At 50.6% G+C, this 14,931-nt stretch overlaps 1 protein-coding gene across 1 annotated transcript in view; it reads left to right on the top strand.

Annotated features, from left to right (window-relative positions):
- LOC140387342 (long-chain fatty acid transport protein 2-like) overlaps nt 1–14,931 on the top strand; it is a 74,377-nt gene that overhangs the window by 40,501 nt on the left and 18,945 nt on the right. The window contains exons 6-8 of the mRNA XM_072470288.1: nt 5,157–5,247; nt 7,512–7,710; nt 9,114–9,211. Coding sequence (XP_072326389.1) covers nt 5,157–5,247; nt 7,512–7,710; nt 9,114–9,211 — 388 coding nt within the window. The remainder of the gene's footprint in view (nt 1–5,156; nt 5,248–7,511; nt 7,711–9,113; nt 9,212–14,931) is intronic.

Below are 14,931 nucleotides of genomic sequence, written 5' to 3'. Positions count from 1 at the left end.
CTCCTGTTAATCCTGCTATAGTTACTCAGACTAACTAACCAGTCTGCTACAATCCACGTGGTGGGTGTGATGTGTTTCAATCAACCCTGTGTACTCCGTGAGTGTCTCCACTGGAAAGAGGAAGATCGTGTGTGCAGTGTCCTTATATATGGGTTGGTGTAATGCCCCCTTGTGGTAGTGTCACGCCTGGGTGTGTCGTGACTGCCCATTGGTCGTGTCCTATCTTACTGACCCATTGGATGAATGTCTGTGTATCATGATGTCTCTGGTGCTCCCTCTGGTGTCTAGCTAGGTGTAGTGTGTTCACATTAACCCCTTGTGCATTTACAGTGATGCATATCATCACATCCCCCCTCTTTCCGTGTTACATATTTTCTGTACAGTGTTCAAGAAAATTGAACGAAAACAGGTAGATAAGTGATGCTATGTACAAGTTATGTTGACTGTGATGACTATACAATAGTATACAAGACCAAATAATAGTTGCGATGACTTTGAGGATAAGACAGTACAAAATAAAAGTTATGAGTCCAATAGTTCATGAATTTATATGGTCTGGTATAGAAGTGTCAGTGGTGACGTTGTCATTCCCTTGTGAACGCAGTCAGTGTCCTGGTGTTTGGTCATCAGGAGGTGTCCAAGTGGTCAAATCACCTCATTGACTGATTTGGACTCTTTCTTTCGATGCTTGTGGTGGTAATTCTTGAAGGCATCTGTCCTGGAAGCCGGGTTGCCTGTTGCTAGTGCAGCAAACGTGAATTGGTAAGATGCATCGTCCTGCCATGTTATGTCATTGTACTGAGCTGAGCAGTAACAGTGTCCCTCATTTGCAGAGTTGTACCATGTCGAACCAGTCGTAGTTCCATTGTTGTTGTGTTTGTCGTGCTTGTTGTCGACGTTGTTGCTTTTGTTGCGCTTCTTGCTATAGTCTTTGATGTTGTTGTTGTGTTGGTTGGTTTAGTTGTCGTGTTTGCTGCGCTCAAGGACCACACTCTGTGGATAATACGAGTCCTTCACACAGTTACTCGTGTCAGCGTGCTTTGTGGCATCTGCTGTCTCCTTGAGCGTGCCATCACTGAGTTCGCGGCGCTCCCCGTCTGGAGTCATGTCCGGCTTACTGGAATCAGCTTTGGCTTGTCGATGTTCCCCGTCTGGAGCCCTTTCTGGTTCACCTGAATCAGCTTTGGTTTCTTGATGCTCCCCGTCCGGAGTCATTGCAGGTTCACTTGAGTCAGCTGAGGTTTCTTGATGCATTGTCTGCTGCTGGTTGCTCAGAGAAGGTTGCTAGACCCTCATGGTCTTGTTCATGCAAGGACTGCGCTCTGGAGTCTTACATTACTTCTATCGTGGAGGTTGTCCACGAGTTCGCTGCGGAGGCTTGTGTCACTCGAGTCACTTCTTGTTCATGCAAGGACTGCGCTCTGGAGTCTTGCGTTGCTTCAATCGTGGAGTCTGTCCACGAGCTCGCTGCGGAGGCTTGTGTCACTCGAGTCACTTTCTGTGTGGAGACCTGCAGTTGTCTCGCTGTGGAGTCTTTCATCGCTTTCTGTGTGGAGTCCGGGACCCTTTGCGGTGCGTGGACCACGCTCTGTGTGGAGTCCGGGACCCTTCGCGGTGCGTGGACCACTCTCTGTGTGGAGTCCGGGACCCTTCGCGGTGCGTGGACCACGCTCTGTGTGGCAGCAGGCCGCTCTCTGTGCGCTTGTACCGCTCTCTGTTTCTTGGCGTCAGGCCGCAGCATAATCCTGCTCTCACGAGTCGGGATGTCTGCTGGGCTGAGGATTCACCAGTCCGAAGAGCACACCCGTGCCTGTGTCGGATTCTTCACTATAGAACACATCTCGTTGCGGTTCGGATTTGGTACTGGGGTCGCCATCTCCAATGATGAAATCATCGTCTGAGTCGTAGTCTTCAAGGACTATATCACCTCTTTGGGCTACTTTCAGCTACTGTTCGAAGTTCAGGCATTGTGCTGTCATTCCAGGTGAAAGAATCTTGTTTTGAGGCTTAAAATGTTTTTTTTCTTGTTTTGGGACATTTTCCCTTTAAGTGGGCGTGGTCTGGGGCCTCTGACGTCACAACGCTTGTGACGTAGAGCGTAGGAAGCAATTGCGCATGTGCAGATCGCTGTTCCTTTACTTTGCGCATTTCTCTCAACTGCGCATGTGCGACAACTTTTCAAAGATGGCCGCCAATCAAAATTGTTGTTCGTTGCTCCGGTACCTCGGCCTCGTGGTTAGTATTGGCGCCTCTTTTACCGTTTTCTATTGGTTTCTTTGTCTTTTCCTCACAGTATCGTTCAAACTTATCCAGGACTGCCTGGAAGTCGCTCCTGTTTTGCCCTTTGGAGAACTTGAATGTTTTGAAGATTTCTTCTGCTCTTGCACCCGCGATGGTGAGCCGAAGCTCTGTCTTTTCAGCATCGGCCACGTCTTGTAGGTCGGCTGCTACGGGGAAGATCTCAAACCTTTGCCTGAATGCACGCCAGTTTGCACTGAGATTGCACCTGAGGCGCTGTGGAACCGGAATCTCGATCATTTTGCCTGGGTGCTGTTGCTGGCTGTCACAAATTTGTTGAGTTGAAACTATAGGGTTTCAACAGGTCACTCCTTGGTACCATGTTTTGTTCTGCTCTTGATGTAGCATAAGCTGCTTCCTTGATGTGCACTCTGACAAAGGAAGGTTCAGACTTGGAGATAGCTTTAACACGTTTATTAAACTGTTAACAATTCTCCTGGTTGGATTTGACTCTCCTGTTAATCCTGCTATAGCTACTCAGACTATTTAACCAGTCTGCTACAATCCACGTGGTGGGTGTGATGTGTTCCAATCAACCCTATGTACTCCGTGAGAGTCTCCACTGGAAAGAGACTGAGCATGTGTATTGTGTCCTTTTATATGGGTTGGTGTAATGCCCCCCTTCTGGTAGTGTCACGTCTGGTTGTGTCGTGATTGCCCATTGGTCGTGTCCTATCTTACTGACCCATTGGATGAATGTCTGTGTGGCATGTCTCTGGTGCTCCCTCTAGTGTCTAGCTAGGTGTAGTGTGTTCACATTAACCCCTTGTGTGTTTACAGTGATACATATCACCACACACCTGGGCCGGGATTCTCCCCTACCCAGGGGGGCGGAGGGTCCTGGCGTGATGGAGTGGCGGGAACCACTCCGGCGTCGGGCCGCCTATAAGGTGTGGAAGTCTCCGCACCTTTAGGGGCCAAGCCCTCACCTTGAGGGGCTAGGCCCGCGCCGGAGTCGTTTGCCTTTGGCGCCACGCCAGACAGGGCCGAAAGGACTTCGCCGGCCTGTCCACACATACGCGGGAGCGTCGGCGGCTGCTGACGTTATCCCCGTGCAAGCGCAGAAGAGGGGAAGACCATGGCGAAGGCGGAAGAAAAAGAGTGCCCCCACGGCACAGGCCCGCCCGCAGATCGGTGGGCTCCGTTCGTGGGTCAGGCCACCGTGGGGGCACCCACCGGGGCCAAATCGCCCCGCGCCCCCCCCCCCCCAGGACCCCGGAGCCCGCCCGCGCCGCCTGCTCCCGCCGGTAAGGTAGGTGGTTTAATCCACGCCCGTGGGAGAGGGTTGACAGCGGCGGGACTTCGATTCCCGCCCCCGCCGAATCTCTGGTGGCGGAGAATTCAGGATACGGCGGGGGCGGGATTCGCGCCGACCCCCGGCGGGGGGTCGGAGAATCCCGCCCCTGATGTCCATCAACATTTGTGTGGTGCTCACTAGATGATGACCCAGAGGCCTGTTCACTACTGTTCCTCTCTGTTCACTACTGTTCCTCTCTGTTCACTGCTGTTCCTCTCTGTTCACTGCTGTTCCTCTCTGTTCACTACTGTTCCTCTCTGTTCACTACTGTTCCTCTCTGTTCACTACTGTTCCTCTCTGTTCACTACTGTTCCTCTCTGTTCACTGCTGTTCCTCTCTGTTCACTGCTGTTCCTCTCTGTTCACTGCTGTTCCTCTCTGTTCACTACTGTTCCTCTCTGTTCACTACTGTTCCTCTCTGTTCACTGCTGTTCCTCTCTGTTCACTACTGTTCCTCTCTGTTCACTGCTGTTCCTCTCTGTTCACTGCTGTTCCTCTCTGTTCACTACTGTTCCTCTCTGTTCACTGCTGTTCCTCTCTGTTCACTGCTGTTCCTCTCTGTTCACTGCTGTTCCTCTCTGTTCACTGCTGTTCCTCTCTGTTCACTGCTGTTCCTCCCTCCACAGATGCTGTCAAACCTACAGAATATTCCCAACATTTCTGTTTTGATTTCAGATACCCAGCGTCTGCAGGATTTTGTTTTTGAGGCTGAACAAACTTATTTCGCAACAAGGGTCCTTATTTCCAGCAAATACCTTCAGGTGGGATTTTGCTGCCCGGGCAGGGAGCTTGAGTTCGGAGATTTCATTTTGGACTCAAGGCGGCTTGAACCTGTTTTTTTTTTCCTATTTAAATGGTGGGATTTCTGAACTGAGCAGTAAAGTGCAAATGTTCCTGCGGAGTTTGGGTGCCCTGTTGTGTGGCTCATGCCAGATCCGTTCTCTGACGCCGTGGACCATTTTGCAAGTCTCCAGAATTGGACCATCTGGGATTGCTGACCTTTTGTTTCTGTGGTTCCTGACTCACGGGAGGTGGGTGCTGGCGGAGCCGGCGCTTATTACCCATCCCTAATTGCCCTTGAGCTGCATGACGTGCTAGGCCATTGCAGAGTCAACCACATTGTTGTGGGGTAAAAGCAAATTACTGCGGATGCTGGAATCTGAAACAAGAACAGAGAACACTGGACAGTCCCAGCAGGTCTGACAGCCTCTGTGGAGAGAGAAGGGAGCGAACTTTTCGAGTCTGGATGACTCTTTGTCAGAGCTGTGTGTCTGGAATCCCAACATCGTCTGGAACCACATGGCTGTGGGTCTGGAGTCACATGTAGGCCAGACCAGGTAAGGACGGCAGATTTCCTTCCCTAAAGGACATTAGTGAACCAGGTGGGTTTTTACAGCAATCAGTGATAGTTCCTTTGTACACCATTACCAAGACTGGCTTTATATCCAGATTTACTCATTGAGTTAAATTCCACGGTGGGATTATTTTATTCAAATATTGTACCATGAATCGAATCCACTGATATTAACACAAAGTTAATCAGCCAGTGTCTTGTCTTCCAGACAGTCATGCCCTTTCACCTGGTTAAGTATGATGTTGAACAGGAAGCCCCTGTGCGAGATTCCAATGGCCATTGCATTGAAGCTCCTCAAGGTACCAGTTTGTACATTTTACAGTTTCTCTACTCAGAGATTAATATGCTGAGTTTCGAAAATTCTGCTTCTATGAATAGCAACTCTCAACAAACACGACCTTGCCAGTTGGAATTTAACAACTGTGGAGGACCTAAAACTAAAGATCATCTCCTTTAGTATGGAAACCTAAAGGAGTTTCTCAGATACACTGTAATGTGCACAGATATTTTCGAAACAACTGGGATGGTTTAACAGTTTTTGTAGACTGACATAATAAATACTCCAAAAGGAAACCGGAAAGTCTGTCTGAATTAAAGAACAAAGAACAAAACAGCACAGGACCAGGCCCTTCGGCCCTCCAAGCCTGCGCCGACCATGGTACCTGCCTAAACTAAAACCGTTTACACTTACAGAGTCCGTATCCTTCCATTCCCACCCTTTTCATATATTTGTCTAGATTCCCCTTAAATGTCTCTATTGTACCTGCTCCCACGTCCCCTAGTACTTGACTCCTACCCTAGGAAAGAGAATCTGACTATCCACTCTGTCCATGCCACTCAATCTTGTAGACCTCTATCAGGTCGCCTCTCAACCTCCGTCGTTCCAGTGAGAACAGACCGAGTTTATCTAACCTCTCCTCATAGCTAATGCCCTCCATACCAGTCAACATCCTAGTAAACCGCTTCTGTGCCCTCTCCAAAGCATCCACATCCTTCTGGTAGTGTGGCGACCAGAATTGTACAAAATATTCCAAATGAGGCCTAACTAAGGTCCTGTACAGCTGCAACATGACTTGCCAATTTTTATATTCACTGCCCCAACCGATGAAGGCCAGCATGTCGTATGACTCCTTGATCACCTTATCCACATGCGTTGCCACTTTGTGATCTGTGGACATGCACGCCCAGATCTCTCTGCCTGTCAATAGTCGCAGGAGTTCTACCATTTACTGTGTAATTCCTACATGCATTGGACCTTCGAAAGTGCAGTAGCTCACACTTGTCCGGATTAAACTCCATCTGCCATTTCTCCGTCCAAGACTCCAACCAGTTTATATCTTGCTGTATCCTCTGACAATCCTCTTCACTATCCGCCACTCCAATTTTTGTGTCGTCTGCGAACTTTACTAATCAGACCAGCTACATTTTCTTCCAAATCATTTATATACACTACGAACAAAGGTCCCAGAACTGATCCCTGTGGAAACCGCTAGTCACAGCCTTTCATTCAGAAAAGCACCTTCTACAGCTACCCTCTGTCTTCTCTGCCCAAGCCAGTTCTGTATCCAACCTGCCAGCTCTCCTCTGATCCTGTGTGACTTCACCTTTTGTACCAGTCTACCATGAGGTACCTTGTCAAAGGCACCTCCAGATAGACTTGTAAACAGGAAGATTATTGCGAGATTTTAGAACATATAGAACATAGAACATACAGTGCAGAAGAAGGCCGTTCGGCCCATCGAGTCTGCACCGACCCACTTAAGCCCTCACTTTGTCAATGTTTAACAATTATTCTATTGATCTTGGTGTTAAAGCAATGGGAGGCCAGAGGTTGACAGCGTTAAATTGCACTGCTATCTTTCAACAATCCTGTAAATGGAATCCCTCAAAATAACATGTTTTAAAAAAGAATTTGTGCTATCTTTTGCCAGGTCTCCTGTGGAATTGATTTATAAACACTCAAATACAACTTTATAATTAGAAATAAAAACACAAAAAACCAGGAAGTCTGTGAAGACAAAGGACAGGTTTTGGGCAGATTCTTGTACTGATGAAGGTCCCAGAAATGTGAACTCGTTCTTTCCTTTTTCAGCATTTCCAACCTTCTCCTGTTAGATATACAGCATTTTCTGATTTGAAAATTTCTGTAAGCGACCTTTTTTTACATTTGCCCTTCAGATGTGGCCGTCGCCGGCTGTGCCAGCATTTATTGCCCATCCCTAATTGCCCTCAAGGGGCAGTTAAGAGTCCACCACATGGCTGTGGGTCTGGAGTCACGTGTAGGCCAGACCGGGTAAGGGCGGCAGATTTCCTTCCCTGAAGGACATTGATGAACCAGATGGGTTTTTACGACAATCGATAATCGATTTTGTGGTCGTCATTGGACTTTTAATTCCAGATTTTTATTGAATTCAAATTTCACCATCTGGCGGGATTTGAACTCAGAGCCCCAGAGAATTCCCTGGGTGTCTGGATTACTAGTCCGTTTCTGGAAGTTAGAAATGTTAATTATTGAGGAAATGAATAACGTGTCCAATCTCCTGACTCTTTAATGACTTGACAGGAGAGACTGGGCTCCTCATTGCCAAAATCACGGCCAAATCCCCATTCATTGGGTATGTGGGAAACGAATCCTTAACTGCTAAAAAACATTTGAGAGATGTGTTCAGCAAAGGAGACCTGTACTTCAACAGTGGAGACCTCATGATGCTGGACCACGAGAATTTCATCTACTTCCAAGACAGAATTGGAGACACATACAGGTATGAGCCACAAGGGTTTGTCCCAGACTTTTAATGCTGTGCTTTCCATGGCCAATGGGCGGGATTCTCCGTCCCGCCGCACCCGTTTTCTGCCTTGGCGCACCCCCGCCAGCAGCAGGATCCTCCCTCCCGGCAGCCAGCCAATGGGGTTTTCCATTCTGGGCACCCCCACGCCGTCGGGAAATTCCCGGGCGTGAGTGCGCTGCCGGCGGAGCAGAGGATCCAGACCCAAGTCTTTTGGATGCCCGGAGGTAACATTGCTTCAGATTCTAATCAATGGAATTCTAATTCTTTTTTAAAGTTGTTTTGAACGCTATATTAAGTATAAAACCCAGATCTTTTTTTAAAAAATCATTTATGGGATGTGGGCGTTGCTGGTTAGGCCAGGTTTATTGTCCAGCCCTAATTGCCCTTCAGAAGGTGGCGGTGAGCTGCCTTCTTGACCCGCTGCAGTCCCTTAGGTGTAGGTACACCCACTGTGCTGTTAGAGAGGGAGTTCCAGGATGTTGCTCCAGTGACAGTGAAGGAACAGCGATATATTTCCAAGTCAGGAAGGTGAGTGACTTGGGAGGGGAACCTCCAGATGGTGGGGTTCCCAGGTATCTGCTGTCTTTGTGTCTAAGGAAGCTTGGTGAGTGACTGCAGTGTATCTTGTCGATAGTACACATCTCCAACAATAATATTGGAAGCAAGTGGCTACAGGGTACAGGCAGCATTTAACAGCCTCATTACTGCATTATATCAACTTCACCTAATTATTGAAGTTCCCATATTCAGGGTAAAACCAATGTGTTTATGAAGATTTGTTTGTGATGATCAATGTTTCACTTCTCGAACAGATTTTAGCAATACTTGGGATGGAAACAAATGGGAATATTTCACACAACTGCTGGGGCGCAGGTGAGGCAGTCGGCAGTACCTCACCTCCATGCTGCCCCCATGTGAAACTTCCCTCAGGAAAGGGGAAATGACAGAATATTCACATGGGGCACTTCCAACTAGGGGTGCACCCATCCCGATACCCGTGATCAAGCTATTCGGTTACCCCATCCCTCATTAGAGACTCCAGTAACTTCCCCACCACAGATGTCCGGCTAACAGCTCTGTAATTCCCCCTTTTCACCCTTCTTAAAAAGTGGAGTGACATGAGCAAATTTCCTAATCCAGAGGGACTATTCCTGAATCTCAGGAACTCTGGAAGATTATAGTTGGGGCATCTACAATGTGCTCCCCTACTTCCATAAACACCCTCAATAGAAATCGTCAGGTCCTGGGGATTTGCCGCTCTTTACTCCCAATAGTTTCCTAGTTAATGAATCAATGAAAGTAACGTGTGTGAATGCATGAATCCCAATGTTTAAAATCCGCTTGCCTTGTTTTAAATAATTGGTCTTTACTTTTAGATGGAAAGGAGAGAATGTGTCTACCAATGAGGTAGCTGACATTCTGTCGATGCTGGATTTTGTTCAGGAGGCGTGTGTATATGGTGTGACTGTTCCAGGTATGAGCCCTGCTTTCTAACGTCCATCTCGAATCATCAGTAAAAAAAACTAACCCCAAAACAGCCCATCTCTAACCTCCCCTTCCTCCTCGAGCAGGTTCTTGTCTCCCAAATTCATTCCCATCTTTTCTGGAACTCAATGTTTGAATCCCTTGCGGTTTGCAAACAGTTCTTGTCAAAGTCACAAATGTGACCCTGTGCGACTGTGACAAATGTAAACACTCCCTTCGTGTCCTTCTCTTCCTGTCTGCAGTCGTTTACACAGTCACCACATCATCCTTCTCCGATGCCTCCCTAATGTTGTCCAGCTGGGTGTGACTGCTCTCACCCAAATCCATTCTAATCACAGCCAGAGAATCACTGACAATGGTCCCACATCATTACCTGGGATTCCCTAAGAATCTATCCTTGGACTCCTCCTCTTTCCTGGCCACCTGCTGGCCCTCAGCCACATCACCATCCAAAGACAGATTGTGAAATTTCACATGTCTGCTGACAATAGACGGCCCTCCCCCACCCCCACCAATTTCCCAAATCCTTCCCCGTCCCTGAGAATGCCCATCTGAGAATTAGTACCTGAGTCAATATTTCCTGTAGATAAACAGCAGAAAGACTGAAGCAATTGCCTTCATTCCCAATCCCCATCCACCACACCTAACTCCACTCCCACGCCACAGATTTCATCACCACCACCATGCCACCTGCATGGCCATTGGAGCTGCACTCATCCGGGCAAGTGGAGAGTATTCCATCACACTCCTGACTCCCGCCTTGTAGTGGTGGATAGGTTTTGGGGAATCAGGAGGTGAGTTGATTGCTGCTGAATTCCCAGCTCCTGTAGCCTGCACTAAATGCATCGCTGGATTCTCTTTGACTGAGGTTTGACCCCATAATCCTCTCCATCACCAAGGTCACAGCCATCTGTTTCCACCTCCATAACATTGCCTGTTTCTGCAAGATCTCAACCTTCCTGCCATTGGTCTATGAATTCACCGTCTCGCTTCCATGCTGACATTCCTGACCTGGGATTGCTGCAATGCCTCAGTCAAGACCAGTACAATCTGCACCTCACCTCCCGGTCGGACATCCTGCTGGACTCAACATCGAGTTCAACACCCTCATGGCCATGAGCTCTGTCTCCGTTTTGAATCTTGTTGAGTGTCTGTAACTTCCCCTCATGCTTTTTACTTTCAGGTAGCAGTGGCCGTCTCTCTGGAATGAAATGATTCTGCCGTTTTGCTTTCAGACAACGCTGACCTTTATTCTATTATTGCCACCTACCCAGTACCAAAGCTTTCACCTCTAATGTTATCATTATCACTCCCTTTGTCTTGTGTTCCATGACTTTTTTGTTATTTAATCTCTCTTACCCCCCCCCCCCCCCCCAACCTATCCCTGACCTATTTTGTCCATCTGTCACTCCCACTTTTTTGGCTACATAAACCCATCACATTCTGCCTTGCTTCAAGCTCCAAAGAGTCACATGGGCTCGAAATGTTTACTCTGTTTTTTGCTGCCAGGTCTCCTGAAATTTTTCAGAAATGTTCTTTTGTTATTTCAGGTTGCCAGCCCCGCAGTGTTTTGTTTTTATTGTGGGTTCTCTCCCTGCCTCAGCCGATCCTGCTCTTCAAATCCTCATCAATGTCTTTGCTGCCGTAAGATTTGACTATTCAAATGTTCTCTGAGCAGCATCCGTCACGCCCTTGTCCCGAAACTAAAATGCTGCTGCCGGTAACGTCATTCACACTCAGCTTCTTTCACCTTCCAGCCCTGCCTGTGATTGGCTGATTGAGATTGGCCCCTGATTCTGCAACACCTCCATTTTAAAATTCTGGCCCTTGTTTCAAAACTCTCCATGGCATTTTCCCTCTCTCTCTCTCTCTGGCCTCCTATTACAGCCAGAGACCTTTCCCCAGGGTGGAAATGGCTGTCACGAGGGGACATAATTTTAAGGTGATTGGAGGAAGGTATAGGGGAGATGTCAGAGGTCGGTTCTTTACACAGAGAGTGGTGGGTGTGTGGAATGCACGGCCAGCAGAGGTGGTGGAGTCAGAGTCATTCGGGACATTTAAGCGACTCTTGGACAGGCACATGGACAGCAGTAAATTGAAGGGGTGTAGGTTAGGTTGATCTTAGATTAGGATAAATGATCGGCACAACATTGTGGGCCGAGGGGCGTGTACTGTGCTGTACTGTTCTATGTTCTATGATCTAACCCTGTGACCTCTACGGACATGGGAGCCCATTTAGCCTTTCAACCAGATCATGGCTGATGTGTAATCTAACCCCACAAACCCAACTCCACAAACCCGACTTCACCCATCGTTTAATCCCTTTGGATGACATCAATCTCATATTAAACTTGGAGTTGGGGGCGTCACGTGACGTGAGGGCGAGAGCAGCTGCGTTCCCAGGGGATCCAGTTCTGCTCACCTTTTTTTTTCAGAAAATATTTTATTGAAGCATTTGTAATTTTCACAATTTAACAAATTGACATTTTTAAAACAACCGCATGGATTGACGCGCAAAATACCCCCTAAAAGGACTTTCGGTTGCGGCTATGCGGAGCTAAGTCGCACATTCGGCGGCTCCCGCAAAAACTGACTTTTGGGCTCTTTTCAGGGCCCGTAACGGCGCTTGTTCGACGTTTCCCGGTGTGGGAAGGAGTTTATAACAGTTCCCCGACAGTATATGGCTTCTACTAGGCCGGGGCGGCTAAAAAGGTGGTGGTGGACCCGAAGAAGGTGCGAGGGAAGAAGAACAAAATGGCGGCGGGCAGAGACCAGGCAGCGTGGAGGCAGTGGGCGGAGGAGCAGCAGGAGGGTATCCAGCGCTGCTTCAGAGAGATTAAAGCGGACCTGCTAGAGCCGATGAAGGCTTCTATTGATAAGCTGCTGGAGACACAGACGGCCCAGGGGGTGGCGATCTGCGGAGGCTCGACAAAAGATCTCTGACAATGAGGACGAGATCTTAGGCCTGGCGGTAAAGGTGGAGGCGCACGAGGCGCTCCACAAGAAATGGCAGGAGCGGTTCGAGGAGATGGAGAATCGGTCGAGGCGGAAGAATCTGCGGATTCTGGACCTCCCAGAGGGGCTGGAGGGGCCGGACGTGGGGGCCTATGTGGTCACCATGTTGAACTCGCTGATGGGAGCGGGGTCTTTCCAGGGGCCACTGGAGCTGGAAGGGGCCCATAGAGTGCTGGCGAGGAGGACCAAGGCTAACGAGCCTCCGCGGGCGGTGCTGGTGAGGTTCCATCGGTTCGTCGATCGGGAGTGTGCGCTCAGGTGGGCCAAGAAGGAGCGGAGCAGCAGGTGGGAGAACGCGGAGGTTCGAATATACCAGGACTGGAGTGCGGAGGTGGCGAAGAGGAGGGCCGGGTACAATCGAGCGAAGGCGGTGCTGCACAGGAGGGGGGTGAAGTTTGGCATGTTGCAGCCGGCGCGACTGGGGGTTACCTTCAAGGACCGACCATTATTTTGAGTCTCCGGAGGAGGCGTGGGCCTTTGTTCAGGCCGAGAAGCTGGACACAGACTGAGGGTCGGGATGGGCGATTGGGGACTGCGGTGGATATGTTTTTTTTTGAGGGGGGGCCTTTGCTTTGTTCCTGGTTTCTTTTTCTCTGTTTTTCTCTTTCGGGTCGGTGAGGGTGGTTGGGGCGGGTTGGGCACTGTTTTGGTTGGGTTGGTCGGGGGGGGGGTGGGGGGGGAGGCTCTTGGAGGTGGGTAGGTAAATGGAACAGGGGTGGTGGCCGGCGGTGAGATGGGGCCCCGCGGGGAGGGGGAGGCCCGAGTCGGGGGGTGAGGGGACTGGGCCTGTAAAAGGAGCTGCGTCAGAGGTGGCGGGGCCGGGTAGGTGGAAAGCGCGGGCTTTTTCCCGCGCTGAAGACTGGAGGGGCGGGGCCGGGAAGCGAGGGTTGTTTCCCGCGCTCAGAATGGAAGGGGGAGGGGGAGAACGGGAGAGGAGGGCGTGTCACACAATGGGAGGAGTTGGAGAGGCGGGAGTGGCCGGGGTCAACAGGAGTCAGCTGACTTGCGGAAGTGCAATGGGGGGAGTAAATCAGCTAGGATGGGTCCTAGCCGGGTTTGGGGGGGGGGGGGGGTCGAGTTGCTGCTGCTATGGTCAAGGAGGAGCTGGAGCGAGTGGGGTGGGTCGAGACGGGGGTATGCCGCTGTGGGGAACGGACCGGGTGTGGGGTGCGGGCGCGTGGCTGGCCAAGGAGGGGTCATGGCTAGTCGGCGGGGGAGGGGGGCGGGTAGCCCCCTGATCCGGCTGATAACCTGGAATGTAAGGGGACTGAATGGGCCGGTTAAGCGGGCCCGCGTGTTCGCGCACCTGAAAGGGCTCACGGCGGATGTGGTTATGCTCCAGGCCACACACCTGAAGGTTGCAGACCAGGTAAGATTGAGGAAGGGGTGGGTAGGTCAGGTGTTTCACTCGGGGCTAGATGCCAAAAATCGAGGGGTGGCGATCTTGGTGGGAAAGAAGGTGTCGTTCGAGGCGTTGAGCATTGTGGCTGATAATGGCGGTAGGTACATAATGGTAAGTGGTAAGTTGCAGGGAGAGAGGGTGGTACTGGTCAATGTGTATGCTCCGAACTGGGACGATGCGGGTTTTATGCGGCGTATGTTGGGTCGGATCCCAGACTTGGAAGTGGGGGGCCTGATAATGGGGGGAGACTTTAACACGGTGCTGGATCCGGCACTGGATCGCTCCAGGTCTAGGACGGGTAGGAAGCCGGCGGCGGCTAGAGTGCTGAGGGGGTTTATGGACCAGATGGGAGGGGTGGACCCGTGGAGATTTGCAAGGCCGGGGGCGAGGGAATTTTCATTCTTCTCACATGTCCATAAGGCTTATTCCCGAATCGACTTTTTCATTTTGAGTCGGGCGCTGATAGCGAGAGTAGAGGATACCGAGTATTCGGCAATAGCCATTTCGGACCACGCCCTGCAATGGGTGGACTTGGAGATGGGGGAGGAGAGGGACCAGCGCCCGCTGTGGCGCTTGGAGGTGGGGCTGTTGGCGGACGAGGAGGTGAGTGAGCGGGTCCGAGGAAGCATAGAGAGGTACCTGGAGGCCAACGATAACGGGGAGGCCCGAGTGGGGATGATATGGGAGGCGCTGAAGGCAGTGGTGAGGGGAGAGCTGATCTCCATTAGGGTCTACAAGGAGCGGGGGGAGAGGGAGAGCCTGGTGGGGAAGATGGTGAGGGTAGACAGGAGGTATGCAGAGGTGCCTGAGGAGGGACTGTTGAGGAAGAGGCGTAGCCTCCAGGCCGAATTCGACCCGGTGACCACCAGGAAGGCGGAGCTGCAGTGGAGGAAGGCCCAGGGGGCGATTTACGATCGCTGGCGCATCAGCTTCGGAAGCGGGACGCAGCTGGGAGATCGGGGGAGTTAAGGACAGGGGAGGGAGTGTGGTGCGGAGTGGGGTTGGCATCAATGGGGTCTTCAGGGACTTTTACGAGGAATTGTACCGATCCGAGCCCCCACGGGAGGAGGGAGGGATGGGCCGCTTCCTGGATCAATTGAGGTTTCCAAAGGTGGAAGAGGGACTGGTGGCAGGATTGGGGCCCCCGATTGGGCTGGAGGAGCTGACCAAAGGGATAGGAAGCATGCAGGCGGGGAAGGCACCGGGGCCGGACGGTTTCCCGGTCGAATTCTATAAAAAATATACGGACCTGTTGGGCCCGTTGCTAGTCAGGACCTTCAATGAGGCAAGGG

This window comes from Scyliorhinus torazame, chromosome 12, assembly GCF_047496885.1.
Source record: "Scyliorhinus torazame isolate Kashiwa2021f chromosome 12, sScyTor2.1, whole genome shotgun sequence".
NCBI classification, from domain to species: Eukaryota; Metazoa; Chordata; class Chondrichthyes; order Carcharhiniformes; family Scyliorhinidae; genus Scyliorhinus; species Scyliorhinus torazame.
The sequence above is the reverse complement of the archived record's forward strand: the minus strand, read 5'-3'. Positions and strand labels throughout refer to the sequence as shown.